Source organism: Drosophila erecta, unplaced genomic scaffold (genome assembly GCF_003286155.1).
Source record: "Drosophila erecta strain 14021-0224.00,06,07 unplaced genomic scaffold, DereRS2 tig00000126-arrow-pilon, whole genome shotgun sequence".
Classification (NCBI taxonomy): Eukaryota; Metazoa; Arthropoda; class Insecta; order Diptera; family Drosophilidae; genus Drosophila; species Drosophila erecta.
This window is the reverse complement of record NW_020825209.1, coordinates 437,100-456,688: the sequence shown is the minus strand read 5'-3', so window position 1 is coordinate 456,688 and position 19,589 is coordinate 437,100. Positions and strand designations below refer to the sequence as shown.

General features: G+C 51.4%; 4 protein-coding genes across 8 annotated transcripts in view; 3 read left to right on the top strand and 1 right to left on the bottom strand.

Annotated features, from left to right (window-relative positions):
• Positions 1-132: 132 nt before the first annotated feature.
• Positions 133-7,040, top strand: LOC6555562 (serine/threonine-protein kinase par-1). 2 transcript variants are annotated; one of them, XM_001982551.3, is made up of 9 exons: positions 133-477; positions 1,300-2,060; positions 2,132-2,195; positions 2,463-2,749; positions 2,805-3,905; positions 3,973-4,254; positions 4,312-4,406; positions 4,466-6,164; positions 6,243-7,040. In XM_001982551.3, the coding sequence occupies exons 2-9, from the start codon at positions 1,431-1,433 to the stop codon at positions 6,348-6,350; spliced, it is 4,266 nt and encodes a 1,421-aa protein (XP_001982587.1). In that variant the 5' UTR covers positions 133-477; positions 1,300-1,430; the 3' UTR covers positions 6,351-7,040. The 2 variants fall into 2 exon arrangements, with proteins under 2 accessions (XP_001982587.1, XP_026837871.1); XM_026982070.1 differs by having other exon boundaries at positions 1,303-2,060; positions 6,243-6,380.
• The window catches only part of LOC6555561 (G-protein coupled receptor moody), a 13,053-nt gene continuing 316 nt past the window's right edge, over positions 6,853-19,589 (bottom strand). Inside the window, exons 1-3 of one of the 3 annotated variants that reach the window (XM_001982550.3) lie at positions 8,899-9,556; positions 7,835-8,458; positions 6,853-7,771 (exon numbers count right to left, since the gene is read on the bottom strand). In XM_001982550.3, the coding sequence (XP_001982586.1) occupies positions 7,333-7,771; positions 7,835-8,458; positions 8,899-9,524 (1,689 nt within the window). In that variant the 5' untranslated portion in view covers positions 9,525-9,556 and the 3' untranslated portion in view covers positions 6,853-7,332. Of the gene's footprint in view, positions 7,772-7,834; positions 8,459-8,898; positions 9,557-19,589 lie in introns of those variants that run through there. The other 2 variants (XM_026982077.1, XM_015153326.2) reach the window with 2 other exon arrangements.
• On the top strand, positions 12,956-18,063 carry LOC6555560 (G-protein coupled receptor moody). Of its 2 annotated transcripts, none has more exons than XM_026982073.1 (5): positions 12,956-13,074; positions 14,734-14,829; positions 15,186-15,326; positions 15,388-16,355; positions 16,422-18,063. In XM_026982073.1, the coding sequence occupies exons 2-5, from the start codon at positions 14,741-14,743 to the stop codon at positions 17,267-17,269; spliced, it is 2,046 nt and encodes a 681-aa protein (XP_026837874.1). In that variant the 5' UTR covers positions 12,956-13,074; positions 14,734-14,740; the 3' UTR covers positions 17,270-18,063. The 2 variants fall into 2 exon arrangements, with proteins under 2 accessions (XP_026837874.1, XP_026837873.1); XM_026982072.1 differs by lacking the exon at positions 12,956-13,074 and adding an exon at positions 13,818-13,989.
• On the top strand, positions 18,227-19,523 carry LOC6555559 (RING-H2 finger protein ATL7). Its single transcript, XM_001982548.3, has 2 exons — positions 18,227-18,752; positions 18,892-19,523. The coding sequence occupies exons 1-2, from the start codon at positions 18,631-18,633 to the stop codon at positions 19,265-19,267; spliced, it is 498 nt and encodes a 165-aa protein (XP_001982584.1). The 5' UTR covers positions 18,227-18,630; the 3' UTR covers positions 19,268-19,523.

Here is a 19,589-nt window from a genome sequence, read left to right as displayed (position 1 = left end):
TGAATGGGAATTCCGTCAAACTTCCCACCCTCGCGAAAAAGTTGGCGCATGCTCGGTACTCGGCACTTGGCGCTCACTTGGCAACCCTCATGTGTGCTGGTGAGGGTCGGAAATCGAGGGCGGGTGGGGGTAATGGGGCAGACAGCGCCGAGCTTGCGTCAAATACGGACGCCAGTTGGACGCAGCTCGGGATTGGAGGCAGCCACGTTTCCTAGCCATCCGCCGTGTGTGTCGCAGCGACTGTGTCTGTGTGTGCCGTGCCGTGCCGTGCTGTGCTGTTCCGAGCCGCATGTGTCGCGTTCCGGGGACGCGATGTAAAGCGGATCCTCGCCAGCGTTCATTCTCTCATTGCTAGTAGCCGGATACGGATTCAGCCTGTCCAGTTTGTAGCCTGTTCTCCGTCTTCGCCACCGCTCCTGCTCGAAACTTCTTTGTCAACCGGCGAGGCTTGTGTTTTCAACGCTTTCACCAATAACGGTACTTGGGTGTAGCGGTTTTGAGGGGGAATCTCCTGGCTGTGGCGCTTATGCTCGGATGCACTGCATCCTGGGGGGAACCGCAGTGGGCACAGTGGCACCGCGAGTCATTTCCACGATGCGATGCGGTTGCTCTGCTTATTGATTTTTCACCAACGCTCACCCACTCACACACACGCGCACACACACTCGCACGCTGGCACCCACACACTTCCAGCCACACACACAGTCAGTGCTGGCACTTCGACCATTTTGTGGTTGGAAAATAGCCATTTTGAAAGCGGAAGTGCAGCGTCAGCCATTTTCGTTGAATGCTTCCCGTTTGGCGTGCACTAACAAATGAAGCTACACGTGCAGTTTGAAGATCAAAGCTAATGATTCTTAAAATATTTTGGCATACCTGGTGCACATGTTCGATGGACGAGTGAAATAACACGATTGTGATTGTGATTGTGATATATTGAAATGAAACGTGAATCCAGTTTAGCATTGCAAGTGAATTGTGGCAACACTGCCTGAGAAAGAGAGAGAGTGCGGTTTTGCTGGCTTGTAGCGTCCGCGTCCGAAAGCCGTACACATACATACATACATACAGACTCGGAAAGCCGAGCTAATCTCTTATCAAGCGACGACTGCCCACCCTCTCCCCTTGTTCCAGCCAATTCTTTACTGCACTTACATGCATACATATGTATATACATACATATGTACATATGTACATGAGGAACATGCTACATGCTACATTCTTCCGTTGAAAAAGTTTCTGTTCCATATAACAATTTTACCCAGAAGCTCTAACACTACATTTTCCGATCCCCACCAGAAGCGCTGCCATGGGGCAGGAGGTGTGTGTGAGCATGTGCATCACCATCTCGCTGTCGATCGCGATCTCCCACGCTCTCCGGCGCGCGCTCTCCGTGTGAGATTTTTCACCCAGGGTGGCGCAGTTGGAAAATGAGCACGTGCGAGGCGGCGGCCGCTGGCGAGAATGGGAGCCAGGCCAACTCCGAGGAGAGCCAGCCGCCGGATGATCAGAAGAAGAAGCAGCAACAGCCACAGCAGCCGCAGCAGGAGAGGAACGAGAAGCAGCTGGATAAGCCGCCGGAAAAGTTGCCGCAAAATGGGAAAACCGAAGCAAAAGGCGTGGAAGGAGCGAGTCCACACCCCCCACTGGACGCCATCCGGAGTTCAGTGCTCCTGGATGCCGGTGCTGCCGCGCCCTCGATAGACGCATTAGTGGCTTGCAAGGATGCGCTGCTCGCCCAGAAGCTCTTTGCCAGCGGGGGAGGCTCCACGCCCGGTCCCAGTCCCACATCTACTGCGGTGGGTGCGGGCGGGATCAGTGGCAAGGACCTGCTCAAACTCAAGGAGCCCATGCGCGTGGGCTTCTACGACATCGAGCGCACCATTGGCAAGGGAAACTTTGCAGTGGTCAAGCTGGCCCGTCATCGAATCACCAAGAACGAGGTGGCCATCAAGATCATCGACAAGTCGCAGCTGGACCAGACGAACCTACAGAAGGTTTACCGCGAGGTGGAGATCATGAAGCGCCTGAAGCACCCTCACATCATTAAGCTCTACCAGGTCAGCAGAATTTGTTGTAGCAGATCCTACCAAGAATCCTAATGCTAATGCTCGCCTTACATATCCCACAGGTTATGGAGACCAAGAATATGATCTACATTGTGTCGGAGTATGCCAGTCAAGGAGAGATCTTTGGTGGGTTAAGGCTTCATTTTGAAATACTTTTAAAAACTCTGACTGTAGAGTACAGGACTCAATTTAGTTTAAGATTCCCTACCTTAACCTTAGCTGAATTTGAAGACTTTCAAAACCACTTTGCACACATACTTGGACATTTCGGAAGAACACTAACTTAAAATCTCTCGTAGTCGCACAAGTTGATGGGGTTTCAATGAGGTGGACCGAGGGATCTCGTAGATTATGCTTAAAACTCCCCAGCACTTACCTATCAATTTTATCCAGATTACATTGCGAAGTACGGGCGGATGTCCGAGTCGGCGGCACGCTTTAAGTTCTGGCAGATCATATCGGCGGTGGAGTACTGTCACAAGAAGGGCATAGTGCATCGGGATCTGAAGGCGGAGAACCTGCTCCTGGATCTGAACATGAACATCAAGATAGCGGATTTTGGGTTCTCCAATCACTTTAAGCCAGGAGAATTACTGGCCACCTGGTGCGGGTCACCGCCGTACGCAGCTCCGGAGGTTTTCGAGGGAAAGCAATATACGGGTCCAGAGATTGATATTTGGGTAAGTGGTGCGAGGTTACACGTCAAGTTATCCCGTAATGTATCCCTTCCTGCAGTCACTGGGCGTCGTGCTTTATGTGCTGGTATGTGGGGCCCTGCCCTTCGATGGATCCACGCTGCAGAGCCTGCGGGATAGAGTGCTCTCTGGTCGCTTTCGCATTCCGTTTTTTATGAGCTCCGAGTGCGAGCACCTCATCCGCCGGATGCTGGTACTGGAGCCCACAAGGCGCTACACCATCGACCAAATCAAACGCCATCGCTGGATGTGTCCCGAGCTGCTGGAGCACGTCCTGATAGCCAAGTACAATCTGGGCGCCGAGCGGCAGACGTGCGTGGAACCCAGCGAGGACATCCTCCGCATCATGGCCGAGTATGTGGGCATTGGGCCGGACAAGACTCGAGCCAGTCTTAAGAAGAACACCTATGATCATGTGGCGGCCATATATCTGCTCCTGCAGGATCGAGTTAGCCACAAAAAAGAGCAGAGCAACGGCTCAGGCGCCAGCTCCCTTTCCTCGTCGACCGCCGCCAGTCGGATGCTCTACACCTCCAGAAACGACCACCAGCCGACGCAGCAACAGCAGCAGCAGCCGCAGTCAAAGACAATATCCACCAGCTCGATCCTGGCCAAGGATCAGTGCCACAAAAGACTTAGCCGCCATCAGACGGTGCTCATGAGCGAGCGTACCGCCCACGCCGGCACGACACCCACAGTCCCAGATCCCGGTCCCGGATACTACGCCAAGTACGGCCCACTGCAACTGCCACTGCCTCTGACCGGCCACGCCCACCTGACTGGGTATCTGAATGGAGGAGGCGTCGAGGTGGATGCCAGCGGCATTCCCCTGCCCATGCGGTATACTCCGCTGCCGACAGCCGCGTCGCCCGCTCCCTCTAACTGCTCATCCACATCCTCGAGGGTGGGACGACACAGCCTGAGTTCCAACTCTCCGCGAAGCCATCGACCGGTGGCCATTTCGCTCAGCATCGACAACAATCCCTCGCTGGCCAACTTGCGGTGCCGGGAGATGATGGAGGCTGGCGGCGGACCCGTTGGAGCAGTGGGTGTGCCTCTAGCGTCCAAGCAGCTCCATCAGACCATCAGCGAGTTCATCATCAAACAGAGCACCGAAGACTGCCGGGCGCTGCTACAGCAGGTGAGTTTTCGGCTGATTATATCCCATCCTATTTGTATCACTATCCTTTTTGTTATCCTTACGGCAGTCTACAACTGTGGCTGAGGGTAAAGATGATCCGCCAAAGGCGGAATCCGACTCAGGAGGCATTCCTCCGCCCGCCTCTACCACACCCACATCCAGTGCAGCGGGACCGGAACCCGGATCGTCCCCCTGTCCCAGTGAGATCAACGGCAAGACAACAAAGTCCATGTCTAGCTCGAGCAGCTTCGACTCCAAGGCGAACTTGGGCCAAAGCTTTCGCTACAAGATGTCCGCCGAGGCCAGCAAGCTGTTCCAGACTCTCCAGGAAAGCCCACTGCCTGTGGAGGTGAGTGTGTGAGTTGAGGAGAATCGCTTCCAGTTACAAGTTCCACATCCTCTTCAGCAAAGGACTAAGCGTCGTGTGCACGTGGGCAGCACCAATGGCAGCGGCGGTGACTCCGGCCAGGAAACGAATGATGCGAAATCGAACGGCGACAGGTGAGTCTTCCTAGTCACAGCAATAGTTTCTTTACTAAGATGGTTTCTCGCTTCCCCAGCCGCTCGGAGAAGAAGGTTCTGGCCCAAGGCAGCTCCAGCACAGATGAGGGCTGCGAGACAGACCAGGGCAACGATCCGGGCTCTGCTTCCCAGGAGTCGAAGGGCAGCAACGGAGGCGGTGGCGGTAGCGGTAGCGCCAGCGGCGGACCCACCTCGCACTCCAGCAGCGATCTGACGCGCCTCGTTGGAACCACTGCCTCTGGACAGAGCCACAGAATGCGCTCGTATGCCAGCAGTAGCTCGTCCAGTGGTGTTCTCGCCGGGAGCGCTGGTAGCTACTCCAAAAGTCTGAGCCAGAACCTGAGTCGCGGCTCATCCAAGAGCAATTGCAGTGGTCCCTACGACAGCTTGGACTTTGCCTTGCCTTCCGGCAAGGGCAGTTTACCCTCGTGCATGGGCTCCAGTTCGATGCTGGCCACGCCCACTCCGGCCTCGGCATCGCCAGCGGGCATCTCCTCGGAGCATTCGTCGGAAAGGTCGCTGTACGGGAGCCACAACTCATGCATCCATATGCCAGGAGCTCTGCCCTTGGGCTTGGGCCTGCCGCAAAGTTCAGCCTCCACGCCCACGCCGAATCCTACGCCTCCACCAAATGGCGGCGGCGTTACGTTCCTGGACAAGCGATCGCCCATACACTTTCGCGAGGGAAGGCGGGCGAGTGATGGCCTGGTGGCCCAGGGCCTGCTGAGCTCCGGTTCGTTGCTGGGCACCAGTCGTGTGTACGGAAGTTATCGCTACGAGCAGGCCAAGCGTCACGGTTGGCTGGAGATCCAGCAGCTGCAGCAGGAGGCGGCTGTGGGGCATGCACACCCACATGCCCATCAGCATCAACATCCTCATCAGCATCAGCATCCGCATCCGCATCCTCATCCACATGCCCAAGCGTACGGCTTGGAAGAACTCTGTCAATTTCCGAATGGTCAATTCTACGCTCTGCCGGGCAAGCATCATCCGCTGCTGACTTTGCCCCATCACCATGGGCATCCTGCGCAGCATCACCATGGCCACCACTCGCTGTTCCATCCAGGCCACCAAGGCACACCCTTGCTGCTGGAAGCCGCTGCTGGTGGGGATATGTATGGCCATGGATGCTATGCTCCGCCACCGCCGCCACCTGGGCTATACGCGCACCATCAGTTGGGCGTGGGTGTGGGTGTGGGTGTGGGCATGGCCGTGCCCATGTCGCCGATGCAAAAGCCACCGCTGCAGCAGCAGCTACTCCAGCACCGCCTGCTGCAGCAGAAGCGTCAGTTATTCCAGAAGCAGTACGCCCTGGAGGCGCAGCTAGCCGGTCGACATCACCACCATCAGCAGCACAGCCATCACCAGCAGCCGCCACACCACCACCACTTTAGCCACAGCCTGGGTCAGCCACCGCCGCCGGCACCAGCTCCGGAACATCACCTGGCCGACGAGCTGTACGAGTTGGCTCTGCTCGATCGGCCCAGGAGCGGAACTCCTAGGCTTCAGCACTCCATGACCATGCCCGGAGCTCATGCCTTCAGCCAGATGAACCTTAAGACCTCCTACATTAGCCAATCGGACCAGGTGCCTGGTGCAGCGCCCAATGGAGCTGGTCCCGGAGGATCTGCTGCTGGGGCATCCTGCTCAGCTCCACCGTCCACGGCGCCGGGTACGCCCACGGTTAAGTGCAAGCCGACCACGCCCCACGGGCACAGCCTGGACTCCGACTATCATGTAAGCAATCTAGACAACGCAGGCATCCCCAGTTCGTATGTAAACCTTAACCGCTTTCTCTCCTACTGTCCTCCGCAGACATCGACGCCGGTGCTCAGCCTTTTTGCGCCCAATTGGCAGTCGCTGGTGAAGCCGCTTAGTGAGAGTCCCATCCTGGAGATATCCGAGCACATGGAGTCAGTCTGAGGCAGGGTGATGTTATCCGGTGGACGGGGAAGGGCAAGGGGAGGGGGAACGGGAGTGGGTGGGAAAGGGGAAGGGGATTGGGCATCGAACTAGTGGGGGCCGGATCGTGGCCACCTTTTTATTAAGCTCGCAATCGCAATTATGAATTATTTGATCCATATACGATATACACCCATACATACATATACATAGCCTATATACAGATATGGATGCGGGTCGGAAGCGGAATCGGAGTTACATCGATCTACATTTATGGGAGCCGATAGAATCATGACCGAACCGAGCGAAGCAGTAATATTGAATGATTTAGTTGTGTTACTAGTCTTAAGTAGTCCAAGTTTCGTACGCATATACGCAGACATATACAATATGTATATTGATAATAATAGCGTTAAGCTATAGCTCTACTTATGATTACACTATACACTATTGTATTGCCCTGACGACAGTGGCCCCGAAACTCGGAGTTGGGTGGACGAGAACAACGTATCTACATATATCAATTATTCGAAGCATTTATTGGGGGCATAGAAAGGGCGTATCCATATAAGGATATATCTATTATGTATTGGTACAATAATTAGCGACAAGCAAAAAAAAGAAGCAAAATTTAAACAAACATCGATTGTTCTTAAACATGGAATTCAAATGTAAACCAGATATTAAAGTCATTTGGTATAAAATGCAATACACTTCTGGAGTTCCTACATTATATATGTAGATATAGATATATATGGGTGATCTGTGTTTTCGTGTGTGCGTGGATGGGACGACCCGGCCGGATCGTGTGACTAGAAATCGGGTTTGGGGGCACGATAATCACAAAGGGATCGAGGGATTGTTTCTTACCGCAGATCACTCAACATGACATTAGGGTACTCCTCCCGTCATATTACCCTATGGCACACATACATATATCATATCCCGCTAGGACGGAGGACGATGAAGGTGTTGAGGCAGGGATACTTCGCATCTCTTGGAGTCACGTCGTGGCCTTCACCTGCCGATTGGACTCCAGGTGCTTCCGCTTGGCATGGGCCTGATTCCGTTGCTTCTGGGAGTCTGGAGAGCCATGACAGCGCAGCAGGTTCCAGTAGGCCCTTCGGTACTCGGAGCTCATCAACACGTAGATCAGCGGATTGATGCAGGTGGTCAAGTAGATGAGCAGATAGCCGGCAATATTGAACCAGTGCACCTCGGTGGCGCTTTTCCATATTTTGGCCACCGTGATGGGTAAATAACAGATAACAAACCACACGAAGATTACCAGTATCATCTTGAGGAGTCTCCGGTCCTTGGCACTCATTCTTCCCGGGTAAATGGAGGATGCATTCGAGGTGTTGCCCATCGACGCGTAGTGTGATTTCCGCGGGCTAAACCGAGTGAAGGAGGTGCGCAGGGGGGTGGTGATGGGGTTCCTTCTGGAAAGAATTTGCGCACAATGATTGAGGGAAATGCCGAAGGAGCCTGCAATAGCCACTCACCCAGCGGTTTTGCCAATCTCTAGTTGCGTATGACTGCGTCCCAGGCTGACTTTTTCCTGATCTCGATCCCGATCCCGCTCCCGCTCCTTCAGCACCACATTGGCATCTACTGGCGGTGACTGCTGGTCCTGCTCCCTCCTCCTTATGCTGTACGAGATGGGTAGACTGTCCGCCGAAGCATTGTCATCGATATACGCCAGGTGCTCCTCCACCACAAAGGGTCGTCCTGCGATTGGGTCGTGCGCCTCGACGCTGCACGTGTTCACCTTCTCCGGCTTCTTTGGCATGGCCGTGGCTTGGGTCTGATGCTGCGTCGCGGAGGTGGCGCTCACATCACAGACATTGCTCTTGCCAGCGGTTCCCGCGCGAATGGCCGCCTTTCGCACCAGCAGGAAGATTCGGGCATAACAGATCACGATGCAGATGCAGGGCACCATGAAGGCGGCGATGAAGAGGAACTCCTTGGGGGATCTGCCATACCGATCGTGCATGATGGAACAGGATCCGATGCTGACGTCCAAGCCAAAGATACCCCACACGCCTCGCCAGGTGGGTATCATTATGGAAAACGTGGTGACCCATGTGCCGGCTACCATCAAAGCCAAATATCGTCGCTGGTAGATTCTGGAGGATCGGATTAGAACGGAAAAGCTTAAGTAAAAAATTGGCAGTGGGAATAGTATCTTGTTCCATGTCTAATCTGTTAATAATGTATGCTGATTGATCCCTTTAAAATATCCGAAGTTTAATTTCGTTTCAGTTTTATGGTTTATTTCCAAAATTTGGAGATCGCTGACCCGACTTTTTTTATTTGCCTCTAGCAAGTCATGTTTTCTTTCCTTAGTTAATTAACATCTTAAACAAGCCATACATTTTCCTTTTTATAAACAACAGAAGCAATGTTTGCCTAAGTGCAGAAAAACCATAAGAAATGTGTGGGTTTTGCGGATTAAACGGCAGGTTACGATAGGTATCAAGTTTGGGACATTAGGAGTAACACTGAATACCCCTCAAGTTTTAGGCAGGAATAACGTGAATGTCGTTATGGCCAGCCCCATCCTCACCTTGGATACTGCCTGGGATGGGCGATAATGATGTACCGGTTGATGGTGATCAGCGACACGGAGAGTAGTGACACCGCCAGCAACCCATACCGCAGCATCGGAAACAGCCTGCACAGCAGATCACTATGGGTCCAGGCCCGCTCCTTGAAAGTGGAGGCGGCCAGTGGCAGATTAAAGCAGCCGAAGAGCAGATCCGAGCAGGACAAGTTGATGATAAATATGGCCGTGGAGTTGCGGGTCTGACGACCCCGCGACAGGGCCACTATGGTCAGTAAATTTCCGGGAACACCCACGATGATGAACACTATGCAGGCTACCCAGGCGATGGTCAGCAGCTCGTTCGAATAGCCCTCGAAGAGCACCTGGCGCCTGCCGTCTACATTCAGATTCAGATTGAAGTCCACGTCCAGGTCGAGGTCCAGGCTGTCGGCGAGGGGTACCGGCAACAGGCGCTCCTGGTCCGCTATGCGATCCGAAACAGGCAGCGCCAGCGAGATCGGAAGCGGAGTTGGTCCGGATTTTGGGGGGAACATCACGCGGCACTTTGTGGTCGGCAAGAGACGCGTTGCTCGTTCCTGCGCCGAATTTGTACTAAAACTGAATTCTCCGCATCCATACACCGACATGGTTCCCACCCAAAAAGTGGGCCCGAAGGCAGTCGCCGCCAGCCAAGCGTAGAAAATATTGAAAAAAACCAAAAAACAGCAGGCGAACTAGAAAAACTTTCAAAAAGGAAAACAAAAGAATCTCAGAGCAGCAGCAGCAGCAACAGCAACAACACACATTTTTATTGTATACAACAATTGACTTCATCATCGGGTAATTTGGTAATTTGCCTGTGGAATGGGCGCTTTGTTTACATTGTTCCTATTCGGTGTTGTTTCTTAACCGCCCTTCCCGCCCCATTCCGCCCGGATATGCTCACTCTTTCGCTCTTTCGTCGATACTCTGACGGGGTCATGTTGCTGTTGTTGCCGGTTTTCAAAGATCCAGATACTAGACCAGGGATACCACTGCCTAAAATGGTTCCAGCTTCTAGCCACTTGAGCGTGCTGACATGGAAGCCAGAACCCACATCTCGCCGTTGGCTAATCGCCATACGAGTAATATGAACTTCCTCCAGACTGGTGTAAGAAGTCATATATAAATTGCCAATACAATTCATGGCTTATCAGATACAGTCATTCGTTGCAAGGAAAGTAACGTAGTCCCGTTTGCCAATGGAGCAAGCCCATTCCGTTTTCAAAATGATACCTTTAGCGATGAGTATGCTTCGAGAATCCGGAGTGCCAGAATATGTTGGGAAATAATAAAAAAGCTTCCACAGATGAACAGTCTATTCGTAGCCCTGAATTCGGGCCGTACGCACCTCACCTCTCCGGCATTTTTGAAATGAAAAACTTTTCGGTTCTTGGGCCGTGTGCATGTGTGAGTGAGTGAGTGTGTGTGTGGTTGCATACTTTCCTCTGGCAATTTTCTGGATAATAAATGGGCGGCATCCATTCGAAGCGAGGAACTAGCAACTGAAAAAAGCACAACTTATGCGAGACTCATTCCAATAAATCGCACTCATAGATCGAATCTGTGAGTAGAATGAAAACTCAGTCATGGGCGGCGGACCCTGAATCATAACTGAGGACTCTGCGTTTTCCACGCCCCCATAACCCGTTTCGAATAAAGAGTCAAACGAATCACACGACGTCAGCATTAGATCGAATGTAGTCTTGATTAATCAAGCCTATATACGAGTATGTATGTAAACATATGACGAGGGCACCTCACCACTTTTCCGCGGGTCAAAGTGCGGGTCGTCTGTTGGGGCGAATTGAGTATCGTTTGCCTTTTGAAAAGGAAAACAGGCGGTTCGGGGAAAACTCTTTGGCAGCGGCACGAATACGAGTACGAATACGTTGTTTGTTTTCATGCCGGCCAATAGTCCGGGAATTGCAGCCGACTACCCAATAAAATAACATTCAGTTCTTGCGGAAAAATATAGCGCCACATCGCATTCACTTAAATTGCGAGAACTGTGTACATTAAAGATCCTAGGAACTGGATGAAATGCAATCCGTGATAACCAAACACATGGCCCATCATAATATTGCGATAGCATGCCTACTGTAACGTGTAACGTATATCTTACGTATAATCCCATGTTTTTGCTAAGAAATGAAATTTACCCTATTCGTGCGCCCCCCACTGTACGTGGAAATGCTTGCGGAATGAGCACTAAGTGGAAACTAAGACCCCCTCCCCAACCATTCTGGATATGATTGTGAATACGATTCGAACGCCAATCGACGCACCACCCTCCCCGGCCCGATCCCGATCCCGATTCGAATCCAGACTAATGTAAACTTCTCCGACGTACTTATGTATAACGCATACGCTTACGCATACGCACACGCACGGGCCCATGTTTAGATAGCCATAAACTATCGTGTTCTTCACACAATCCGCAGCAAACAACAAACAATGCGAGTGCGCACAAATCCCTACGTCTTCAGTTCGATATCTGCACAGAAAACATTGATTGCCAGGTCACAGTTTCTAATCGTGTGGCATGCGTCGCGTCGGGAAGAAGTCCCAGCCCCCAGCCACCAGTGCCCTCGCATGTGGTAGACCGTTTCTCCCAGTGCAGCCATGTTGGATCGCCTCGATCGATGTGATGTCGAATGTCCAATTGTGTAAACATTAGAATGCAGACACATGAAGCCTTATCAGTAGTGGCTGCTACGCTGCTGCCGTCGCTGCCGTCGCTGCTGTTGCACATTTGCTTCGGCGAGGCACGAGAAGAAGCGGCGTATCTGCGATATGAATCTAATCGGCCACCATTGAGCGTCCACCCACAGCCGCCCCTCGATCGCCAGATGTCCGATAGCCGATCGCCGCCTCTCTGTCCGTCCCTGTCTGTCTCTGGCGCTGTCTCCGGCCGGCGGGCGAGAGTGCGGCAGTGCGAGCGAGCAAGAGAGCAGAAGAGAGCGCCAAGTCATGGGGGTCGGCCTAGGGGCGCGACGAAGGGGGGGCGGCCTGTCCAACTAAAGTGAACTTAAGCAGCGCAACTTACATGTTCGAAGCGAGCAGCCAACGAACGGAGTTCCCACCATAGTAGACCCCCCTCAAAATCAGTGCCCTACACCACTGGCCGGCAGCGGAGAGACAGTTAGACACTGGTTGAGAGTGAGAGTAAGAGCGAGCGGGGACTGCCAATTGTCAACTGGCAATATCGCGACTCGCTCTACGCTGCCCGCACTCAACGAACTGCACTCGATCCGGCTGTTATAGACGATCCGATCCCATCCGATCGAATTCCGAACCGAACGCAGGCGCTACGCAATTTGTCCGTTACATTCAACCACTACGGATTGTTCACGCAGTTCGCGTAACGGAAAGTAACTACGATTTCAAGCGACATAAGTGATATTCGATACCTCGAACGATTCAATCGCGAACGAGTGCCTTTTTGTTAGAATCTACTAATTCGACTTTTTGTTTTTGTGATTATGTCAAGTGCTGAGTTAGGGCAACCTGTAACCCTCTTATTCTCTACCTGATCTCGCGAGTCAAAAGCATTAGTCATGAAAGCTGGGGCGACTTTTGAATCACCGACAGCAGCAAGCAATAACCAAAACAACAGCCAATGCTCCAGTGGCGTCCCCAGAACAACAATAAAAAACACAGCGATTCATGAATAACCCCCTGCGAATGCCGAGTGCCGTAAACTGTTTACATTGCTCGCAGCATTACTCACTCACTCTTTCACCTCGCTCAACCTGAGCGAAGAAGAGCAAGAGGCGGAGGAGTTGCCGTTGGAGAGGAGATCGGAGTGGAGATTGGAGTTGGAGAGTGGAGAGAGGAGCACGACTGGGGAGCAGAGCAGAGCAGAGCAGAGGAGATCAGATCGCAGTCGCACTAGTTTCCATTACGTGAGCAGAAAGCAAATAAACAAGCGATTTCGACGACCCCACACCCAGTTCCCAACTCCCGCCGCTGCTCATTCTCCCCTCCTGACCACTGATAACGTGCCCACCAGTGTGGTGGAGCACACGCTTAGAAGGGAAAGGAGAGCAGACTAGGAGGAAGGGCACGGAGAAAGGAAGAGAAAGGAGAGAGCGAGAGCCGTGCGATCGTTAGAATCGTCGAGGATTGCCAAATAGCAAAACCAAATTCAGCTAGGTAAGTGCTCTTTTGATAAGATAAGGAAATATTCTAAATTCGTATGTAAGCGAGCCAGACACATTGCGTATACGCCCCGTTGGACCGTGCTAAGTGGCGGCCATGACCTGGTCGGGGTTAAGAGAGAACTAGGGCAGCAGAGGGCACGGCATGTGCACAGAAAACAAATGCGCTGCACAACGGAGTTGCGTTAAAGAATCCCATACTTCATATTAGGCAATCACACCTGACTGCGTTCCAGAGAAACCCTTGTGGAATCGAAGCGTCGACATTTCCGCCCAGTGCAGAGAATGGTACAAGAACATAACACTTGTCTCGATTAGCGGCCACTCGAGCGGGAACAGAGAACTACCATCTCATCAGATCACGCATTAGAGGCGCCCGGAGACACCCGGAGACGCCCGTCTCCGCCAAACAGCCACTCAATTAATTAAGGTTCGACGCTGATCTTTGCACCCCGAGTGGTGCAAACCGCTGAGGCAGTAGCCACCACTGAAACTACTGCCGCCGGGCAACTGAGACCGAAACAGAGGCGAGTGTGACCTCTTTAAATTATTTAATTGACACTAATTTATCATAGTCCCGAGACAGCAAAAGGGGTGCCACTCCCCATGCCGGGTTACGGGGATCGGGCCTCGGACTCCGGCTGCCGGGTTACGGCTATGCCTACGAGCGTTGCGTCGGCGCGAAGTGCAGTGAGCGCAAGTGTTTTTTATATCTTACCAGAGCCTGACCCTCCCATGTGCCACAGCCACTGCCAGTTGGCAATTGTCGGCGGTGGCGATCGGTGTTCAGTTTTCGGAGATCGGTAGCGGAGAACGTGGTGGTCAGGGGCGAGGCAAATTAGTCAGAGACCAGAAGGAGTGCAGATCTTAGGAGGTTGCGAGCTCGCGAAATTCTTTTGCATCAAAAAAGGTGAATCATTATTGGAACCAGCATCAACGCGACTCGCTTAGTCCTCCAATAGGCTCGTAGTTCCGTGATGAGCTCCTTGTTTTTATCCCCCAATTAATCCGGAGTAGGTTTATAAGAAACTTGTAAGGATTGTGTGATGGGGTCCCTAATCTTATGTTGTAGTAGTCTTGATGTAAAAAGCTCGCGCTTTTGTTGCTGTCGCACAACAATTCAAATAAGCAATTCATCATTTATGTAGATTCAAGAATTTTCTAATCCACATTGCGTGTTGGGTCACACAATAACACCCCAAAGAATATACACATGAGCACAAAGTGCACAGGAACACGGGATACGGCAATCCTATTCAATCATCCATCCATCATTAGTGACTGGCTTACCGCTATTGGGAAACCGGAACTTATTCCCAAACAATGTAAACATTCGCTAGCCCACTGATAACCTTGATGATCGTGATTTTGTTTGAAAGGATGATAATATTCAAGTGCGTCGCACTGGAGAGAAAAGTGTATCTCAAACAAAATGAAAACGTCTGTTCATAAACAAGTAATTTATTTTATAGATGTGCTTCGTTCCAGGAAAATAATATGAGTCACACACGTATGTAGGTGAAACACTTGGTTGCGTAGTCCATCAAATTTACTCGATTGTATGAACATGATTGTCTCATGAGCAGAGAGCACTAAGCCAAGATCTATTCTTATTTTTCTATAGTTCTAAAAAATCCACTTTCTCCTTTTTCAGCTTAAGCATGAGTGATGAGACAACTATTAGCCTGGAGGGCGGCTATCCCCCCCTGGAGGCGTTGACAACTATGGCTCCCCCGACGGACGCGACCGGGTAAGTTGGGGTGTGGATGTGTTGACAGTATGCCAAGTGGGTGCCAAGTGAGATGTAGCTATCAGCACTGGGTAATTATAGCCCCCGGCTGGAAGTGCTCTGATAAGAGATCGTTAATATTACGCGCTCCATTGCACAAGTGCTGATCGCACTAGGCCGGTCCACTGACAAAGACGGGTGATTCTTGTAAGTGGCGAGCGGAAGCCAGTCTGATATGGCGATAGCCACAGGGCCATTTGACGCAAGAGGTCGAGAGACCTCAGACTAGAAGGATTACTTCAGAGAAAGCATCCTGATCGCCGGCAAATGCATTTGGATTTGTAATACAAGGACAAATGTTCCGTATTTATTTGCAGTTTCTCGCAGTCGCTTTTGACCTTTGCCGCGGTCATGACCTTTCTCATAATGATTGTCGGCATATGCGGCAATCTGTTGACCGTGGTGGCCCTGTTGAAATGTCCCAAGGTGCGCAACGTGGCGGCTGCCTTTATCATCAGGTGAGTTGTCCTAGCTTTCCTCGGAGAAGACCTAACCTCTATCCTCTATCCCTCCATCTAGCCTCTGTATTGCCGACCTGCTCTTCTGCGCCCTGGTGCTGCCTTTCCAGGGTCTGCGGTTCGTCCAAGGAACCTGGCGACACGGCCAGGTGCTGTGTCGCCTCATTCCCTTTATCCAATACGGAAACATAGGGGTATCCCTGTTGTGCATCGCAATGATCACGATCAATCGGTATGTGATGATCACGCACCACGGACTTTATGCCAGGATCTATAAACGCCACTGGATTGCGGTGATGATCGCCGCCTGCTGGCTGTTCTCCTACGGCATGCAGCTCCCAACGCTTCTAGGGGAGTGGGGTCGCTTTGGCTACGATTCGCGCTTGCAAACCTGCTCCATCATGACCGACGACCATGGGCACAGCAGCAAGACGACGCTGTTTATCACCGCCTTCGTCATCCCTTGCCTGGTAATCATCGCCTGCTATGCCAAGATCTTCTGGGTGGTCCACAAGTCGGAGCAGCGCTTGAAGCGCCATGCCACCAAACAGAACTCCATACCTAACAACTTGCGTCCGCTGGCCACTACGGGATCAGGAGCCCTGCCCTCCGGCGCGGAGTGCCAGCCAAGCAATCGCGTTTCCTCGGACAGCAGCAGTAGCTTCTCCGTCGATGTGCCGGAGACAGCGCCCAGCGGCAAACAGCAGCCCACCCGAGTCAAGGATCAGCGCGAAGTGCGCGCCAAGCGGAACGAGTGGCGCATCACAAAGATGGTGCTGGCCATCTTCTTATCCTTCGTCGTCTGCTACTTGCCCATCACAATTGTTAAGGTGGCCGACAAGAATGTGGAGCACCCCAGCCTGCACATCTGCAGCTACATCCTGCTGTACCTGTCGGCTTGCATTAATCCGATCATCTATGTCATCATGAACAAGCAGTATCGCAAGGCCTACAAGACGGTGGTGTTCTGCCAGCCCGCCCGTCTTCTGCTGCCCTTCGGGAAGCCCAATGGCGCTAGCAGTGCAGCAGGTACGTGCCAGCTTGGTCCAGCCCACTGAACTACGTGCACTAAGTCACGGTCATTCTTCGTTTCAGAGAAATGGAAAGATACCGGGTTGAGCAACAACCACAGCCGCACAATCGTCTCCCAGATGTCGGGGGGAACGGGGGGAACGGGAGCGGCCCCGGGAGCAGGGACACCAATGGGAACGCCAACAGCTGCGGTGGTGCAGGTGCCACAGAAAATCCAACAAACCCAAGCCTTGGAGATGCTGTCGCGGGGACCGGACCTAATCAGCAAATCGAATCTCCCGCCGCCGACCGTTACGCCTCCGCCTCCCTCGGTCCTCATGGCGACGCCCAACGGAAGCAACAGCAACAGCAACAGCAGCCTCAGCCTGCGACTGCCGCTCAAGAAGAACAATCACTCCTACACCAACAGCGGCTTCAACAGCAGCACTTCCAGCCCCAGCAGCGGCTTGGGGATCGGGATCAGCAGCAGCTCCATTTACCGGCCCGGAGTTGGCTCACTGGGGAGCGGCTCCGCCTCGATCCGTCGCATAACAATGGTGGGGGACGACATAATACTGGAGGAAGAGGAGCTGCCGCCCACGCCGCCCACGCCTCCGGCGACCTCGGCGCCGACAACGCCGGCTCCTCCCCCGCCCTCATCACAAATGCATCCGCTCTCCACGGAATCAAGAACAACAACAACAACAACAAGCGGCGGATCAGTGGCAACGGGGAGCAGTGCACAAAAGGCGACGACACCAAAGCCTCACATCTACATGAATGTCGACAGCCCGAAGAGAAACCAATACTACATGGAACGTAATACAAATGCCGGAGCACCGGAAAGTGACTCAGGTCCGGCCAACACATCCGCAACCGTCTCCATATCCGGCTCCAAGCTGACGGCTAAGATGAAATTCCCAAAAGACTAACGAAATGCTTTAATTCCAAAATCAAAACAAAAAACTTGTAGTCCTTGTGCTACTTTCGTTATAAACACAAATTTTCCAGGAATCGTAGAACGGGATATCGTAAACGGGTGGCGAATATCGTAAATTCTTCCCCTTACATTGAAAACAGAAGCAGTTGGTCAAGCAACTCCAACCATAGGTGGCGTTGTAGTTCAATATCGTAAGCAATTGTTCTATACAAATTAGTTTATTCTAAGAATTGTGCCATAAATTAATTTTAGATTCCGTTGTATTCCTCATTTCAAAGTTGATTGTACACTAAACATAATTTTTATATCGTAAATCAAATTGTATGCTTTACCCAGCATTCGGTTCTAGCTATACTGACCTCTAAAATAGTTTGATTATAGTCAAACATTTTTAGATTGACCTATTACTTTTCGCCCTAATATTCTTATTCCGCCCTTTATCGCATAAGCCTAAGCATGGATTTTCAATTAACCTCCCAAAATCCTTACACATGTTACACCACATAGTAATAGTTTTAGTTTGTAGATATTTATGGTCGCTCACGCTTAGTATTAACCCCTTTTCTTTCTACCTTATATGCTAACTTTCCCGTTAAAGACACCAGATCGTGGCTCTATACGAGTGTAATTCTACTTGGAACCCATGACATTCCTTTAATTGTTTTTCACTACTGTCAACACAAACATTCCATTCCAACGTAGGCCTATTGTTAGTCCCACCACGACCATTCGAAAGACCACAGAAGCAAATACAATATAAACATAATTGTTTACATAAATACAAAAGCACTTGAACTTATTAATGATGTTTGAAGTTGATAGTTGCTTAAGCCGTCATCATAATAATGTTTTTGAAACAAAGAAATACCGGGGAAATCATATTTTAGAATGACCTTATCAATTCTCTCGCTGCCCATATAAACTGCGAACCTGAAAGTTCGCCAAGTTAATAGATTTAATGAACTTTAGGTTTCTGGACTGTCGGCTCTTTAAATGTTCGAATCTCGTAATAGAGCTTTATCTCACATGTTTTTAACTGGGCGTAGGCCATCGTTGTCCCCATTTAGCGGCTCATATTCCCACTTTTGTGGGGCGGTTTATTAAGGTGGGCTGGCTCTGGAGTCAGCAGGGCGCAGGGGGAGTGCACGGGAGAGCTCGAGAGGGCCGACGAGTGCCGACGAGGGGAGGACTGAGTGGAGTGTACTGTGGCTTCCTGAATGGTTATCAGCGAAACGCTTTATTCAGCGAGTTGCATTCATTCAGTCCGCTGTCACCGGCCGAGCAGCAATACGGCACAGGGAGATCGAAACTGATCGGATCGAATCGAGCTACATAGGTATAAATCGGAGCGGAATGAGCCATAACAAAGTAATCTGCACGATCTGTTCGGATCGGTTTCGCACCTCGGACAACATAAACGCCGGCAGCTGTGGACACGCGTTCCACGAGGAGTGCCTGGACCGCTGGAGGAAGCAGTAAGTGAAACTGAATGTGATGAGCCACAGACACAAAGAGAGCATTCCAGCTACTGCATAGAAAAGTGATTTAAATCAGTGGAAGTGCCTCAAATCAAAGTGCCGTGAAATCTTATCGCCGAGTTCAAACGTTTTGCAGGTCAAGAACTTGCCCCATCTGCCGCTCCCAGGATGCCGAGTATTTTCAGCTTTATCTGGACTTTGAGGAGTCTCCGGTAAGTGCATCCGCACAGAGGGGCAGTGGGGGCGGCCATAATCTGCCCCAAGGTCAGAGCGCCTGCAGTCGCAGCAGCAGCAGCAACAACAGCAGTGGGCACAGCAGCAGCAGCAACAACAGCAGCAGCTTCAGCAGCAGCGATTATATGGGAATTATGAGGGAGTACGAGAATCTGCTTTACGAGACGGGTTTGTACCAAGAAGAGATCGAATATCTTAACCAGCGGATCGGGGCCCTTGCTGTCCGCAATTCTAAACCCGACAATCTGCATGAAGAGCCGGATTCGGATGTTGATTAAAAGCCGTAAACAAACAAACGAAAGCGCCGCCGTAAGCTGGATTACCCACTCGAAACCGAGTCTGATGTTATTGGGAAACGGACATGCGAAACTTAAAAGGCTTAGCAAAAAAAAAGATTAACAAGAACATTAGAACAAGATAAGAATCCCCAATAAAAAAAAATACGAAATACCCGAATCGAGATATCAGAAAAGTCGAATTATTTTAAATATCGCATTTTAGTTGATTTTGTATACCAATAATTAAATAAATATACAAAAATATACGCTGTTGTAAGCACTAACTTTCTTGATGGGATGGTTTCTAACCATTTGATATAAC